A 16,634-nucleotide genomic window follows, 5' to 3' on the forward strand; every position below is an offset into this window, starting at 1 on the left:
GTGCCTCGGATAAAGATCCAACTCTACACCCCAATGTTATTCCCTGTGGAATCCCAGTGTACCCCGCTGCAGAAAAAGCAAGTAACTTTATGCCTGGAACAAACCATGTTGCCATGAAAGCAGCGCAAGGGTAAATACAGGTTGCTTCTGCATGTAGCCCACAAATGTTAGCTTTATTTTTACACTGCAGTTTCAATCTCTCTTTACACTGCGATCTAAATCTTTCTGCATATGTTACATCTGCCACACCTGCAGTCAGCATGGTTTTGCACAGTTGCTTGCTTTCTTGCTTTACTTAGAAACATGAGTCAGGAAAAAAAAGAACATGCAGATACACACTCTGTAGTACTAAGCTCTGCTAATCAGAATAATTATAATGAACTCTGCAATGTAACATAGAGCAAAATTGAGGTGCTTAGCATCATTTTTGGCCAAAAATATATGGGCTCACAACCGTATCCAGGTGACCTTATCTGGTGGGTTTCTAACACCGGTTTAAGTCCAAGGCACGGGACCCCCAAGTCAGCACAGGCCAACCGCCCCAAGGCATCACACTAGTGAGAGGTTAAAGTGATAGTGTAACGTATATAAGAAGCCAAAGCTATGTGTTAGGAGTTTTACATTAGTGAGAAGTAATAATTCGAATGTTAAAAGGTGTTATCGATAGAAAAAATTAGGTGCTAAAAAAAGGTGCTAGGATAAGTACTACAGTGCAATGCCCCAAAGCAGCCAAACCACACCAACCCAGGGGGCCCCACGCCTGAACTCGTCACTAAAACTGACAAATTATTCAGGATTTACCATTCATAGTGCCTTTTCCAATATGCAGTCTGAAAATGTCAGCAATCAGGCCAATAGTGTAGTCCTGGCTGGTTGCATGACTCTGAATCAGACTGCGACTATACTGTATAGCTGTATACTTATGCTGATCGCATACTCCTGTGATATCAGCTTCTCATTGGGTCACTCTGGGTTAAATAGGCAGCGGCAGCTGATGATATCTTCATATGCAATTGTACTTACCTGCTCCATTATATGGTTGTGTAACTCTGCACCAGTGTTTCCTGACCTCTGATTTTATTACTGATTGTTTGCCGCCTGCCCTGACCTCGGATATGCATTTTCCCTATTCCTTTTGTAGCTTGCGATCAGTTATTTACCAAGTTCACCTTAAATTATATAAATTATATATACTGCGTTTTACACCCTCTGGTATTATCGGATACAGTCTCGGTGTATTGATATGCTTATTGTTTGTGTGGTTGCCTGTTACGTCCACTGCATATTCCCACTTTTTACATTTATTACCGTTTGGATTGTTACCTTGAATTATACTAGCAGCTACTATTAAGTAGTTTGAATAAGTTATTACTGTAGAGTGAGAAGTCCTTATAAGTACCGGTAAGAGTTTATGGCTTTATGGGAAAGGTGAGTGCACACCAAATGGTAGCATTTGTTAAACGTTGCAGACGCCTGACAAATATATGCAGCTGCGTTGCTAACCTTTAGCATTCTTAAGTGTGCTTCAGTCCGGCTGTACTTACATGTGCATGGGTATTTGTGTGGATAAATACAGACTACAGTGTAGAATTACAACTTTTTCTTAAACTAAAGCCTCCTTATAGAGAAACAAAGAATTGTGAACGGAAATGAGAGGCAGTTAGACATTTTTATTTAAAAAAATGTTATTAACATATTTATATTTTCTCAGTTTGTGAAACACAATAGTCATAAGAACACCTTTCATAATATTCAGACTTATCAAGCTTGCTTCAATGACTTTACAGCACTCAGAACAAGCAAATGAAGCAAAACAAATGCTCAAAATATACATTCTGTAAATCAAGTTTTCATTAAAAAATACATCTCAAGTCAAAAGCATAAGTGTTGCTCAGAGTAAACAATCTCCTCAAAATGGAGGTCTTCCCTTACGGCGGACCCATCACACAGCGGAAGCAGCTATTTCTAAGGGTTTAATAAATATTCCAACTTCCAGTTCGCTTGCAACCATCACTTAATCATAAGGCATGAAGGCATGAGGTATGAAGTGCCCCATATCTCAGTAGTATCACAAAATGGCTGCCACTACTGTGTGCAGTGGTGGGATCCACTTTAAGAGAAAACATGGTACTATGTCAATGAAAAGGAAGCCAAACAGTCTGTTTTCCACACATTTTGAAAACAGCATGACAACTATACTCAACATTCCATTGTCAATGGATATCAATCATTTTGAATTGTTCTCCGTACCTCGTCTCTCAATTCCAAGGTTAAAAATAAGGAAACTTTTTGTTTTTAGCAGGAACTGAGCCATAGATTGTTGAAAATTCAACATAATAACGGTTTGTATTTTTAGCATTGACTTTCTAAGAGAGATTTACATAAATAGTAAGAACTGGAAGTGAAAGTGGATCCCATACTTTTAATGGTCCAGAATCGGTAGAAACTGGTTCTTTGGTGCAGAAGGTTCCCCTATTATGATGTATTGATCCATAAAAAGCCTGATTTACATTAACAGCTAAGTGTAAAAAAACCTGATTTATATGAATAGCCCACTTCTTAATTATAAAGTATGTATTGGGGAAAACATCCTTTATAATAAAGTTCCATAATACAGTAGGCTGAGCGATGCTTGCTGGCGCTCTCTGCCACTGTTCGGCACTGAAGAATGTTGGCGGAGGATAGGATAGCTAAATCACCATTGCATGAATGAAAGCTGGCCTGTGCCTCCATATGTCTATATTACACAAATACCACACTGAAGATTTAAAAAAGTGAAATGTAATATGCCAGGAAGCAGCCTCTGCTGAAAAATGAATAAACTGATGTTGCAATCAAATTCTGGCAATGCCGCCAATTCCGTTTGGCACTGGGGATGTGTGCCGAAAAACAATGTAATCACATACTGTACATATGTGGTGTCACAATATATACATATGAAATGACATGTCAATATTTTATTGCGCTCAATTTCAGGTTCTATTACACGCCACTATAGACACATTTACCCTCAAGTTCTGATAGGTCCCTTTGTTTTACCGGTGTCCGATCCATTACATCAGGGTACAGTGTAATCCTGGCATGGCTTGTGATCTATGGGGTAGATGTATCAAACCATTGAGAGAGAAAGAGATAAAGTGGAGAAGTTTTCCATAGCAACTAGTCAGCTTCTGGAATTGTAAAGACTGTGCTACGTAAATGATACCTATAAGCTGAGGGGTGCTATGGCCAACTTCTATATACTTTATCTTCCTCCAATGATTGATACACCTCAGCTCTAGAATGATTTGACGAGCAGGAACAGGAAGGTTTTGAATGTAATAACTATGGAAGTGTCTGTTTAACTGACTTAAATAAATGAAATGTATAAAGTGGTTTGTAGTAATAATTTTATTCTTCTCCAACTGTGTAGATTGAGGTATTATGAATCAATCAAGTAACACACAGTAACATGTAATGTACTGTTAAGATGGCCCTGCCATTAACTATTATTGTTGTGGGTATCACTGAAGGAGGCGTTTGACCTCCCATTGGCGATCCGTTCAGCAGAGTGACCAGACAATCGTGGACAGCACTGGACCTTCAGGGTCTGGATCTCAGGCGAATCAACTGTGGTGGACTCTTGGGTTTGGGAAAGGAGCAGCATACCGTTCACCTGCTGCCTAATTCTGTCTTCCGAGTCCAGTCATTGCGCTAAATCACTGGTCCATTGCCTGCCAGTTACATAGCCTTACTTTCATGCACTGTGGTATCTCATAAATCGTATAGACTGGATTAAATGAGCCTTCAAATATCGAACCACAGTTTTTACTTAACTATGACTTCCTGGTGCGTCTCCCTCTAACACCATTGTGCAACAGCAGCAAGCCAGAGTGGGAGAGTCCGGCTGGTTTCTAGGGAATAGAAATGCTCTGCACGGATTACAGACTGGTAGAGACAGGGCCTGTGGTACTGGAGCGAGCCAACTGGCATGCTCTGCTTTGCAGTTTCATCTTTTTAGTTCTCTATTGTATCCATTTAGCACAGTGCTCTGCAGATTAGTGATGTTGCTTCTGCACTGTGCAATGATCGGGGAAAGAATTGCATTTATTATCTACCTAGATCATGAAGAATTGTAGGGGTAGTAAGCTGATTAGAAGAGAAATCAGACTAGACAACTATGCAATTTTTTTTACATTATATACTGTGCCTAATTAGCGCAACACAGTCTTCCAAACTCATTGGTCATCACATAAGATGGTTATGAACTTTTAGGGTACAAGAGTCTATGCGCCATCATATTTCTGGGAGAGTTCTCTATATACAGGGGCGTAGCCAGAACTTTGTGGGACCGATAGCAACATTTTGAAGGGGCCCCCATCCCAATCCTTCTAGAGAGAGACTTCTCTGCAGCAGTTAATGTTATGCCCTATAGTAGTGCCCTAGTTCATTTTCTGAACCATAGTAGAGCCTTATTTAATGTTATGCCCCATAGTAGTGCCCTAGTTTCTTTTATGAATTAAGTTAGTGATTAAGTTCACCCTATGTCACATTTCAGAGCTGCCAGTACACATTATGCCACACAGTACCCCCAATTCACATTATCATATATAGTGCTCCCCATTCATATTGTGCCTCATTACAGTGCTCCGGTTCATATTATATAACATTAAAATGCCAGCAAGTTAAGTTTATACTACACTACAATAAGCAGGTCCAGGGGCATACCTAGATGTATTGCAGGCCCCAAGGAAAAAGTTTGAAAGGACCCCTTTGTACCACCCAATGGCAACAAATTGTATATCACACATGTAACTTTGACAGGGAAAGTGGGCCCCTCTTAGCTCTGGGCCCCATAGCAGCTGCACTGCCTGCACCTATGGTAGTTACGCCCCTTGTCTATATACACTTTGCTTACTGATAAAAGTGAGTAAATTGGCAGTATAATAAAATTGTGTTGAGACTGATATCTGGTATATACTATATATCATGCGAGTGAGAAGCTTCTAAAAACAAAAATAAGCCAATAATGCAATACGTAAAAAGTGAGGGTCTGACTGTAAAATGCAGTCCTCACAAACTATCCCAATTAAATTTCATTTTCATTTTTTTTAAAGATGCACGCTTGTTTCTGAGACTGTAAACAAATAAAACGCTCATACTGTATTTGCTGTTTTCTGTCATTCATTTGTCCAAGTTATTATAACAATCTTTAAAATTATTTATAGATTTTTTTTTTTACAGAAGCAAAACCTTACTTCGGTCAAAGTAAATATGTACATATATTGTCCTTATTGAGTAGATTATACAATATAAACAGACATTCCTCATTTCCTTGAACAAAAGCTGACACATTTTATATTGTGTGCAGTATGGCTGAAAATTGGTGCACATGCGGTTGTGCTTCACACGACTATTTACAGCAGAAGTTTACAAAAGAAAATTTATAACATACACATTGTATGTATCATTTAGTCATACAGGAAATATAGATATATAAAAAGATTTGCTTGTTGCGCTTGAAAGCAGCAGCCGCCCCCCTTCCCAATACCGAATGAAAAAACATGCATATTTAGTTAATTCGCTGTTGTCAGGTTTACATTATACACGTGGAGGCACCCAATTTGTAAGCTAAACTAATAGAATTGAGAATGCAGCCTATCAATTTATTAACAACCAGTACCTCATGAATATCAGTCAGACAGCACCTCAAATATATCACCGGTTCCTAGCAAATTGATAAAGTTGCATGCTGGTCCAGCCAACAAAATGGATGCCAACAATGTGTGTAGGTGACACACTTTAAAGAACAATCTTGTAAATGATCACAAACCTGTCTGTCACACAGAACACCAAGGTTATTCAATGTAAACATTTCTTGTTACGTTTTTCTCTTTATTTAAAATGCACGTGTGAGATTCTTAAATAATGAACCTGCATAGAGATTGTGAACTTCACGGGCCTTTACGTACTCCGTACAAGTTTAATAAGATACCAACTGAGCAGCCATTTTGTACTGTGCCTCAGCAATCAGTACTTACCTCACAAATCAGAGTACTTCTACTTACTAAGTAATATACTGTATTAATGAAATAAAGTTTTCATGTATAAAATGCTGTTTTGAGCAAAATAGAGCTACAGCTGTGAGAAAAAAATAGTTTCCTATTTGGTTAATAAAAAGCATGCATTAAGACCACATATATTTTTACAATTAAGAACACAAATATGAATGGGGTTGCAATTTTTTTTTACTACAACTTTGTATCTGAACCATAAGGTTTAATAACATTTTTCTCCTTATAGTCTTATTTTTTTTAAGTTAAGGAGTAGTTAAAGATGCCAAATATTACTAAGTTATTTTTTTTAATTATAATTTTGTGAAAATCAAATACAATATTTTATTTATTTATTTAAGTTTAGTTGGCCCCTTTATTACAGGAAAAAGCTATTTTTCAGACACAATTATTCTTCTTTACATTAAAATAACAAGTAAATTTAGTTAGAAGGCAGATAAAAGAGAAATGTTGCAGTGCTGCATTTTATACACTGATTGTAAATTTTATATAAGGTTTGATTTAACGTATAGACTTTTTATATTTATGAGTATAAGCTTAAAACTGTCAATATCAAACGTTACACATGCATTGATGGAATAAAAACTTTTTTCCCCCTTAAATGCTACAGTACTTGTTAAAGGTCAATGTGGGGAAAAAATAGTATATTGTCTGTATGCTGAAGAATATAATAAACTTGACCAGATTATGATTCGTGCATGTCTTTTAAGTTTTTATTTAATTTTTTTTAATAGAATATGAAGATGAAATTTACATGATCTGATAAATTGTAAATTATTTATCAATCTTTTGTATACTGAGTATTTTTCTTGAAACTGCATTAAAATCTATTTTGCAGATGTTGCTTTGTAGTTTCTGAAAATAAAATAAATAACAGACAGTTATTAATGATAAAAAAAATTCTGTTGGAATATAGGAAATGTTGAACGTAACGTACTTGTATAACAAAATCTACACAAAGTAAATAAAAAAAGTAAAACTACAAAAATGTTTTAACCACTGCTGCCTAAATCTCTTTGGCGATTAAAATTAGGCCAACTTTATCCATTCAATACTATTAGATCAGTTTTTATAGCACAGTTCATTGTCTTGTAATAATTAAAATTGTAAAAAGAAAATATTTCATGGACAATGAAAAATGAGGACTAATTATACAATGCACATGAAACACAATTATAAGAATTCCGCCACCAACAAGACTTTCCTATACAGGTTATCGAAATGTGATCCCCCTGGAAAGTGTGGCTGAGGAATTCTAGGAACTTGGTAATCCTAGTGCATATCTGAGTTCACTTTATCCTGGAATATATACAGATTGTTTGTCGCTGCAATGGCAATGATATTCTCAGTTGGGTGCCAAGCTGTGTGCAAGATCTTCTTGGTGAAGTCCAAACTGTCTACACTAATGTCATCTTTTCTTCTCTTGCCACCGATACACACTCTTCGGGGTTTAAGGACGGCTCTTGGTTTACTGCTCTCGCGGGAGGCTTCCAAGGTGACATCTCGCTTTGTGTTGCGGTCAAACATGCGGAAAAAGTTATTGTACGCACCAGTCATGATGACACTAAAGGAAAAAAAAGACAATATTGTTTCTGAAGGTAGGCAGAAGTCATCCTACAGATGTGTCCTCATACATCATTGCTACAGTTGCGTCAAGCAACCCCTCTCGATGCTACAGGTCTACTGGGTGTTACACTCCATATGGTGCATTGAGGCTTGGTGTATGAGTACAAATTTTGCAGCAATTTGGCCAGTCTGGAAGTTTCCTAATGAGCACCAAGGCTCCTTTCTCTTGCACCATTGCTAGCGTAATGATAAAATGGTGCTCCTTCTGATCCAGTTTATATACACAATGGTACAAGGCAAGGGTGTCTGCTTTGATCCCTATTTTTACTCAAGTTATAGTGCCCTTGGTAGCCTCTATCAGGTCCTCCTAGGACATTTGAGATGTGAAAGACCTAGAAAGCTATATTTCACTATTTGCAGACAAATGTCCTCCTAACCCTCCAACAACTCTAGAAATCCCTACCTACTGTAAACTCTTTAAAGTTATGTACGCATACGGTACAAGAGGCTCTCTGGCTCTAAAACTGAAAAGGCTTTCTGGCTCCAAAAAGTTGACCTTCACCACCAACTTTGATTTCAAATTTCAGAAAAAGAAAATCAACTACAGTAGTGGTTAAAATGACACACTAGTATAATTGCCTGTATTTAGATAATTTTGCGGGCCTCTTTCCAGTAATAAATCCAACCTTCATTCTTGGAAACCTCCACTTATATCATGGCTGGGCAGGATTATTGCTATTAAGTTGAACATTCTCCCAAAACCTCTCTGCTTCCTCCAACTGCAAATACAGTACATTCACCACTTATGCTATTTATATTAGTTTAATTTGTTTGATACAGCCTATACTATACGGGATGTGGCTATGTGACCAGCTGTCGGGAGACCACTGGTCACTATACCAACGCCCGGATCCTGAACAGTTAACAGCCCGCCGGTCAGCATGCCAACCAAGAGGGACTATTCCCATTTGCGGGTCCATGACACCCATAGAGTGGGAACAGAACCTGTGGTGAGCGCAGCGAGCCACTGAGCCCGCTGCATGGCGAGCGCAGCGATCTCACAAGTGGCTTTGTTGCACCCCCCACCGCCGGCCATCTAACTACTGAGATCCCGGTGTCAGTATGGTGTGCCGTAGACCCAAACCCAACCCTACTATACACTGTATATATTTATTTTTTAAAATAGTACTCCATACACTATCCAGTGTAAAAAGACCAATGGGTACATACTGTATGTATGTCCAGGGTCGGGACTAGGTTCTTCTACTGCTCCCCCAGGCTTCTGCACTTGTTCCAGTGTTCCACAGAGCGGGAGATTATGGATTGCATTTGGAAACCCCCCCTCTAGAATTCCAGCATTTGCCCCTGTCTTCAGTCCTCTTTCCTGCCACACTGTCTAGCTGATCCTCACATTTTTGTAGGACAGTTTAGTGTTCTCCATTTTTATTTATTTTTCCATTTACTTTTATATGTAATTGCTTCATCTTCCAACATCACAAATGTAGGGTATGTGTTCAACAACGAGCCTGTTCTCAATTTCAGTGCAGACTGCAAAATATATAAACCTTAAATTACAGCTACAACCAATTACTATACCAATTTCTTTTCTTCCTTGAATTATGATTGCCCGGGACATAACATTTTTAAAGTTCCTTAAAAGGGAATATTCAGCTAGATCTACCCCGAGGCAGAAACACACAACCAGCTCAAGATCTGTTTTTCAACAAATGTAATCTCCGTTTATTCCTCTGTAGGTTTGTCATTCTTCAGCTCACGTATTACCACAGTGTCCTTATGAACTTGCCCTTGTTCCTTACTGTACTTCTGTCAGCTTCTCTAATTGCAATACATAAGGGAAAGAAGCAATGCCTCAGGGCAAAGGGGAATTCAACGCTGGACAATTTTTCATAGTTTTCCTAAAACTGAATTCTATATTACATACAGTCATTTGAAGAACATTTTGTTTTGATCCCTGCTACTTGGCTATCAACTAAATCACCTAATTTACTAAGAGGATGATGTATCAAGCAGCGTAAAGAGTTGAGAAGTTGCCCATAGCAAACAATAAGTTTATAGCTAGCATTTATCAAGTACATTCTATATAATAGGTAGAAGAGTGGTTACTATGGGCAACTTCTCCACTTGACCACTGTTTACACTGCTTGATACATCTACCAAGTCCTCTGAGCAATACCTCTACATTACAATTTACATTTGATATTCAATAGACCACATACATAAATGAGAATTTAATTCTACAGTATGTAGTGAAGACATTTATATGCGTTATATGAAGCTTTGGGGTAGATGTAAGAAATGTCGTTATGAGGGAGAAGAGGTATAAGCGCTGTTTTGTGCACTGATACCGCTTCTCCTCATGTATAAAAGAGGAGATGTGTGCTCAGTGACAGGGGCGTCATTGTCGGCGCTTCTATCTACAAGATAGCATGCCGATATTGTGAGCAATGTATGAACATCAGTGGCACTCACCGTTCCAACAACTGCAGCTATTGATTTAGATAGCTGCAGGTGTCGTTGCCCATACACCACAGGCAGGGACAGCACTGTCCCAGGCTGTGGCAGGTGCTGGCTACAGGCTGCATATGAGATCTGGCGTGAGTAGCAAGATCTCGCGCATGCTCACTGGAGCCAGCCTAGGGCACAGGCAGCAATCGCCGGAGGGAGGAGTTTTCACTCCCCTGTTACGGCATCCGAGATGTTAATACATCTCGGCACTGCTATTTCTTGCTTCTCGATAAAGAGGTGAAGCAGGAAGTGTTATACCTGCATGATAAGTGTGGGTATAATACACCCCCTTCCCACTACCCCCTTTGTGCGTTATTGCCCAGATTGCAGGCTCAACATCACCACCCACGGACAATGCAAAAACACTTGGTGTCAATGTATTTTTCATATTATATTATAAAACAAATGCACGTGGTTACCTGTCTGATCCATTCCAGGCACACTCAAACTTGTCAAAAATACAGTCGTTCTCATACAGAGAGCATAACTTGCTTCTGAGGTAATCATGAACCTGTGAGGAAAAAAGCCAACATACGTGAGATGTCAACAATATAATTGTGGCCTCTTGTCTACCTGATCTATCCCATAAACCATATTCACATAGACCTGTCCCCTATAGAAGGAGAACTGGTATGCAGCCCACTTATACGCTAGGAAACAGCAAAGGCACTGCTTGGATTATACAGTATTCAGAAGTTCTAATGAATGTTCATCCAGCCCACAAAATGTCCGCTTCCATTAGGTGTAGGTGTCAGGTTCCCTTGTAAGAAGTGCTTTTAAACACATAATTGCCGGTGTAACACAGCAAATGCACTTATTTGAGTTCCATGTACAGATGGTTGTGTTGTGGACCACTAAGCAATCAAAGTGAAAGAGAAGTGTCTGTAAGTCAGTGGTGCAAGTAGATATTTTTTTGTTAGTGGTACTGATAGTAAAAATGTGTGTGGTCACACAAAACTAGGGGACTGGCTACATGACAATAGGGGCATGGCCACATTATGCCACACCGTAATGCCCCTTACACATTATGCCAAACAGCGTAATGCCCATTACACATTATGCCACACACCGTAATACTTATTACACATTATGCCACACACCATAATGTTTATTACATATTATGCCACAAACCATAATGCCCATTACACATTATGCCAGACACGTAACTCCCATTACAAATTATTACACACACCGTAATGCCCATTACACATTATGCTACACACCGTAATGCCTTACATATTATATCACACACTGTAATGCCTATTACATATTATGCCACACACAGTTAGGCCACTGACACCATTTTATGTCCCACACACAAATATGCCCCTTAAAAATGATGCCCCAGTGGTGGACTACCATATTTCTTAATGGTACTCCATACCACCCTACTTTCAGCACTGCTGTAAGTGGAAAGCACGGGAATTAGAATATTCACTAAATCCATTAGTGGTGTCTGTAGGGATCAGGATCTTGTCTGACTTATCAGGGTCTCCAAGTTTTCTGATGGACTTTAGTAAGTACATTCACTTTATGGGGCCAAATCAATGAACTATTAACTACTGCGAACAAAAACCAGCGAGTCCGGAAGTACCGTAGGTGTTGCATATACCGATTAATTGAATCAATACCTACATATGTGGTGTTAATTAGTGAGCTTATGTTCATTGACTTGCTGATATTACACACGCACACACACACACACACACACACACACACACACACACACACACACACACACACACACACACACACACAGAGAGAGATATAGGACAGAATTAAATTAGCCACACACAACTTTGCAGAATAATATCATTATTCTATTTATGGAATGAATCTTCCCCATAGTGTCTTTAGCGGAGTCTTCTCTCACATCCAGCAAGCTCCAGGATTACTCTGTAATGAGGCCCTATAGGCAAGCCAAGTAAAGCACATTCTCTGGACACCTTTAACTAGATGAGGTGGAATGTGCGAGACTCAGGGATTGGCACATGTCAAGTATACCACTTTCAGATATAGACCCCAGCTTTAACCTGGCTCAGACCCCGGACACAGAACATGGGTTAAAGCAGGCGCTTCGGTACTTACCCCCGTTCACACCTGGGCGATGGACCTGGGTTATTCTTGTCTCATCACCCTTCTCACCGGTCTTGGGTCTTCCAGTGACCCAGGTCTTCTGTCTGGCAGTGAATGCTTTAACATGATGTCATCTCCAAGCATTACTGTGGCCACCAATTAACTCCTTTCAGGCATGACCTTTGTCATCAAGACACGGTCATACCTTTCATATGTAAGACAGGTTGCAAGTCCTGGGAGTAATCCTGGTCGACTGCAGGGTCACGGACCTGAGATTGACCCTTTAAGGCATAAGCAGGACCCAGGTAGACTTGTCATACCCCGGCAAATTATGTCTGAAAGGGGACTGGAGTTGTGGAGAAGCTTACAGCTTAAAAGGCTTGTTTTTCCTGAGGCTGAGTTATCTATACTGGACTAGGGTTGTCCATTGAGGCATATGCCATCGTTGCTTGTCATCCATGTGCAGTATGTGGCCACTCATGTGCAGGTCATCTTCACTTGAACCTCCATCGCTGATATAAAAATTATCGGCCACAACACTGATGGTTGCAAACCATCGATGGCCAATAGCCATCCCTATGCTGGAAATACTGTAGAAAGATGACCTATGTTGTATTAGAGACAACCAAGAGAGATTTACACTTATGTCTGAATAGTATTGCCATCCTGACAAAGGTTACTTTACAGCAGATATATATTCTGAGTGTCATCTTTGAGGTGGTAGTGTAACCATTTGTATATATAGATAAAGGCAGGACTGGCACTCCAAATAGCACTATGCAATAGCAGCCGATGCCCTCACAAAACAAAGTAGTATAGCAGCTTAGATGTGCGGCACTCAGAATAAAAAGGAGATTTATGGTAGACTTACCATAGTTAAATCTGTTTATGCAAGGTACACTGGTTTCCACAGGGAATAACATTGGGGGGGTGGGTGGGTGGGGGGGGGGGTAGAGTTGAATCTTGACCCGAGGCACCAACAGGCTAAACCTTTGACTGTTCCCAGGATGCACTGCACCGCCTCCTCTATAGCCCCGCCTCCAGGCACTGGAGCTCAGTTTTGTTAACCAGTCCAATGCAGTAGCAGGTAAGAGAGATGGTAGATGTTAGTCACACAGAACCACATTCTCACGACAGGAGAAGGGACTAACTGCTAATGTCCTACAAACCCAAAGAAGCTAAGTACATCAGGATGGGCGCCCTGTGGAAACCAGTGTACCTCGTAGAAAGAGATTTAACCATGGTAAGTCTACCATAAATCTCCTTTTCTGTAGCGGGGTACACTGGTATTTCACAGGGAATAACATCGGGGATGTCCTAAAGCAGTTCCCCATGGGAGCTGACGCACAGTAGCGGGCACAAGATCCCGGCGTCCAAAGGAAGCATCCTGGGAGGTGGAAGTATCAAAGGCATAAAACCTAATGAACGTGTTCACTGAGGACCACTTAGCCACCTTGCACAATTGTTCTGTGGAGGCGCTACGGCGGGCCACCCAAGAAGGTCCAACAGACAGAGTAGAATAGGCCTTGATAGCAGCAGTAGCTGGGAGTCCAGCCTGTGCATAAGCTTGTGCAATCACCATTCTAATCCATCTGGCCAAGGTTTGCTTATTCACAGGCCAGCCACATTTGTGAAAACCATAAAGTAGAAAAAGGGAATCTGACCTCCTGATGGAGGCAGTCCTTTCCACATAAATACGCAGAGCCTGTACCACATCCAAAGATCGCTCTTCGGAGGACAAACCATAAGAGATGAAGACCGGAACCACAATCTCCTGGATAAGGTGAAAAGACGATACCACCTTAGGCAAATAACCTGGGCGAGTTTAAAGAACTGCCCGGTCACGGTGAAAAATCAGAAAGGGTGGATGACAGGACAAAGCGCCTAAGTCCGACACCCTCCTAGGGGAGGCAATAGCCAACAGAAAAATGACCTTAAGCGTAAGGCATTTAAGGTCCACACACTCAAGAGGTTCAAATGGAGACTCTTGAAGGGCATTCAGAAAAACAGACAGATCCCGTGGAGCCACAGGAGGCTAAATCCGTAAAACACCCTGAGTGAAGGTGTGAACGTCAGGAAGAGACACAATTTTCCTCTGAAAGCACACCGACAAGGCAGAATCCTTTGGCTCTCAAGAGTGATGCTTCAAGAGCCACGCCGTCAAAGCCAGTCTGGCCTGGTCCAGGTAGACACAAGGGCCCTGAACGAGGAGGTCTGGGCATTGAGGAAGTAGAAGAGGACGCTCTATCGAGAGACCCTGCAGGTCTGAGAACCAATGCCGTCTGGGCCACGCTGGAGTGGCTAGAAGTACTGTAGTATTCCTCCCTCTTGCTTGAACTTCTGTATTACCCTGTGCAGGAGTGACGTTGGAGGGAACACGAAAGTTCCATGGAATTGCCAGTGCGTCCACGAATGCTGCTTGAGGATCCCTTGTCCGTACTCTGAAGACCGTAACCTTGTGATTGTGTCAAGACGCCATCAGGTCTACATCTGGTAGGCCCCACTTGTCCACTAGGAGTTGAAAGACTACTGGATGAAGATTCCACTCTCTGGCATGTTTGTCCTGATGACTGAGGAAGTCCGCTTCCCAGTTGAGGACTCCCGGAATGAACACTGCCGATACTGCTGGCAGATGGCGTTCCGCATATTGAAGGATTTTTGACACTTCCATCATTGCCATGCGGCTTCGATTGCCGCCTTGATGATATATGTACGCCACCGTGGTGGCGTTGTCTAATTGTACTTTAACAAGCCTGTTATGTACCAGAGGCAGGGCAAGTGTCAATGCATTGAACACTGCCCGCAGTTCCAGAATGTTTATCGGGATGAGAGATTCCTCCTTGGTTCATCGACCCTGGAGTGAGTATTGCTCCGACACCACGCCCCAACCCCGCAAACTGGCGTCCGTTGTCAGTAGGACCCAGTTGGATATCCAGAAGGGATGGCCCCTGCTTAACTCTCGGTCCTGTAGCCACTAGCTCAGTGAAGAATCGCACCTCCAGATTTAAGGAAATCATTTGAGACCTGATCTAATGGGACAATCTGTCCCACCTGACAAGGATTAACCTCTGCAGAGGGCGGGAATGAAATTGGGCGTACTCTACCATGTCGAAAGTCGACACCATGAGGCCTAGTACTTGCATCGCCGAGTATATCGACACTCTTGGGCGAGAGAGGAAGTATCTGATCTTGTCCTGAAGTTTCAGGACCTTCTCCGTGGACAGAAACAGTCTTTGGCTGTGTGTGTCCAGCAGTGCCCCCAGGTGCACCATGCTCCGACCATGTTGACTGAGGAGGACATCTTGGGAGTTCGCCAGAATCAGCAAGTCATCAAAATACGGCAGGATCCTGATTCCCTGACGGCAGAGGAAAGCTGTGACCTTGGTGAAAATCTGAGGTGCCGTGGCCAGTCCAAATGGAAGAGCCTGGAATTGAAAATGAAGGCTGCCAATAGCAAACTGCAGATATTGCTGATGCGAAATGGCAATAGGTATGTGCAGGTAAGCATCTTGTATGTCCAGGGATACCATATAGTCCTCGGGTTCCATGGCCAGCACAATAGAGTGCAGGGTTTCCATACGGAATTTGGACACCCTCACAAACTTGTTCAATGATTTGAGGTTGAGGATAGGCTGGAAAGATCCATTTGGTTCCGGAACTAGGAACAGGGTCGAATAGTAGCTTCTGCCTCTCTGGGACAGAGGTACCGGCACTACCACTGTTTCCAGTAGGGATTGCACAACCAGGTGTAGAGCTTGCGTTTTCTATGGATCCGAGGGGATAACCATTGAACAGAACTGGCGAGGGGGACGTCTCTTGAAACAGACTGCGTACCCGTGAGAGACGACTTCCCGCACCCAGGTGTCCGAAGTGGTCTTTAACCAGGCCTGGGCGAACTGCAGAAGTCGGCCTCCCACCCTGGGGTCCCCCAGGAGGAGACTCGCCCCATTATGCAGCAGGCTTGTCTTGTTGGAAGCAGGCTGACGGGCAGCCCAGGATTGTTTAGATTTGGGCTTAGTGGTATTGGAAGTACGAGCCTGTCTTGGGTACTCCTAATCTTTTCCTTTACCTGGAGGTCGAAAGGAATGAAAAGTTGTACTCTTATCCTTCGGAGCAGAAGGATTAGTACTTGGGAGAAACGCAGTGTTGGCCATCGCCAAGTCAGTCACAATCTTGTTCAGATCCTCCCCAAATAGTATGTCTCCCTTAAAATGAGTCCAGGTCCACTTTCCAGGACCTTAACCACAAAATCCGGCGAGCCAGGATAGATGTAGTAGATGCCTTGGCCGCCAAGACCACTACATCAGAAACCGCCTCCTGAATATAGTGAGAGGCTGTGGTAATATACGACAGATATTGTCTGGCAGTTTCAGAACAATCCTGAGGCAGCTCATCCTCAATTGCTTGAACCCA

General features: G+C 41.8%; 1 protein-coding gene across 4 annotated transcripts in view; it reads right to left on the reverse strand.

Annotated features, from left to right (window-relative positions):
• Positions 1–1,655: 1,655 nt before the first annotated feature.
• The window catches only part of PPP2R2C (protein phosphatase 2 regulatory subunit Bgamma), a 319,744-nt gene continuing 304,765 nt past the window's right edge, over positions 1,656–16,634 (reverse strand). For all 4 annotated transcript variants that reach the window (XM_063923619.1, XM_063923610.1, XM_063923638.1 and 1 more), the window contains 2 exons: positions 10,565–10,656; positions 1,656–7,617 (listed from right to left, as the gene is read on the reverse strand). In XM_063923619.1, the coding sequence (XP_063779689.1) occupies positions 7,326–7,617; positions 10,565–10,656 (384 nt within the window). In that variant the 3' untranslated portion in view covers positions 1,656–7,325. The remainder of the gene's footprint in view (positions 7,618–10,564; positions 10,657–16,634) is intronic.

The sequence above is a fragment of the Pseudophryne corroboree genome, chromosome 1, assembly GCF_028390025.1.
Source record: "Pseudophryne corroboree isolate aPseCor3 chromosome 1, aPseCor3.hap2, whole genome shotgun sequence".
Classification (NCBI taxonomy): domain Eukaryota; kingdom Metazoa; phylum Chordata; class Amphibia; order Anura; family Myobatrachidae; genus Pseudophryne; species Pseudophryne corroboree.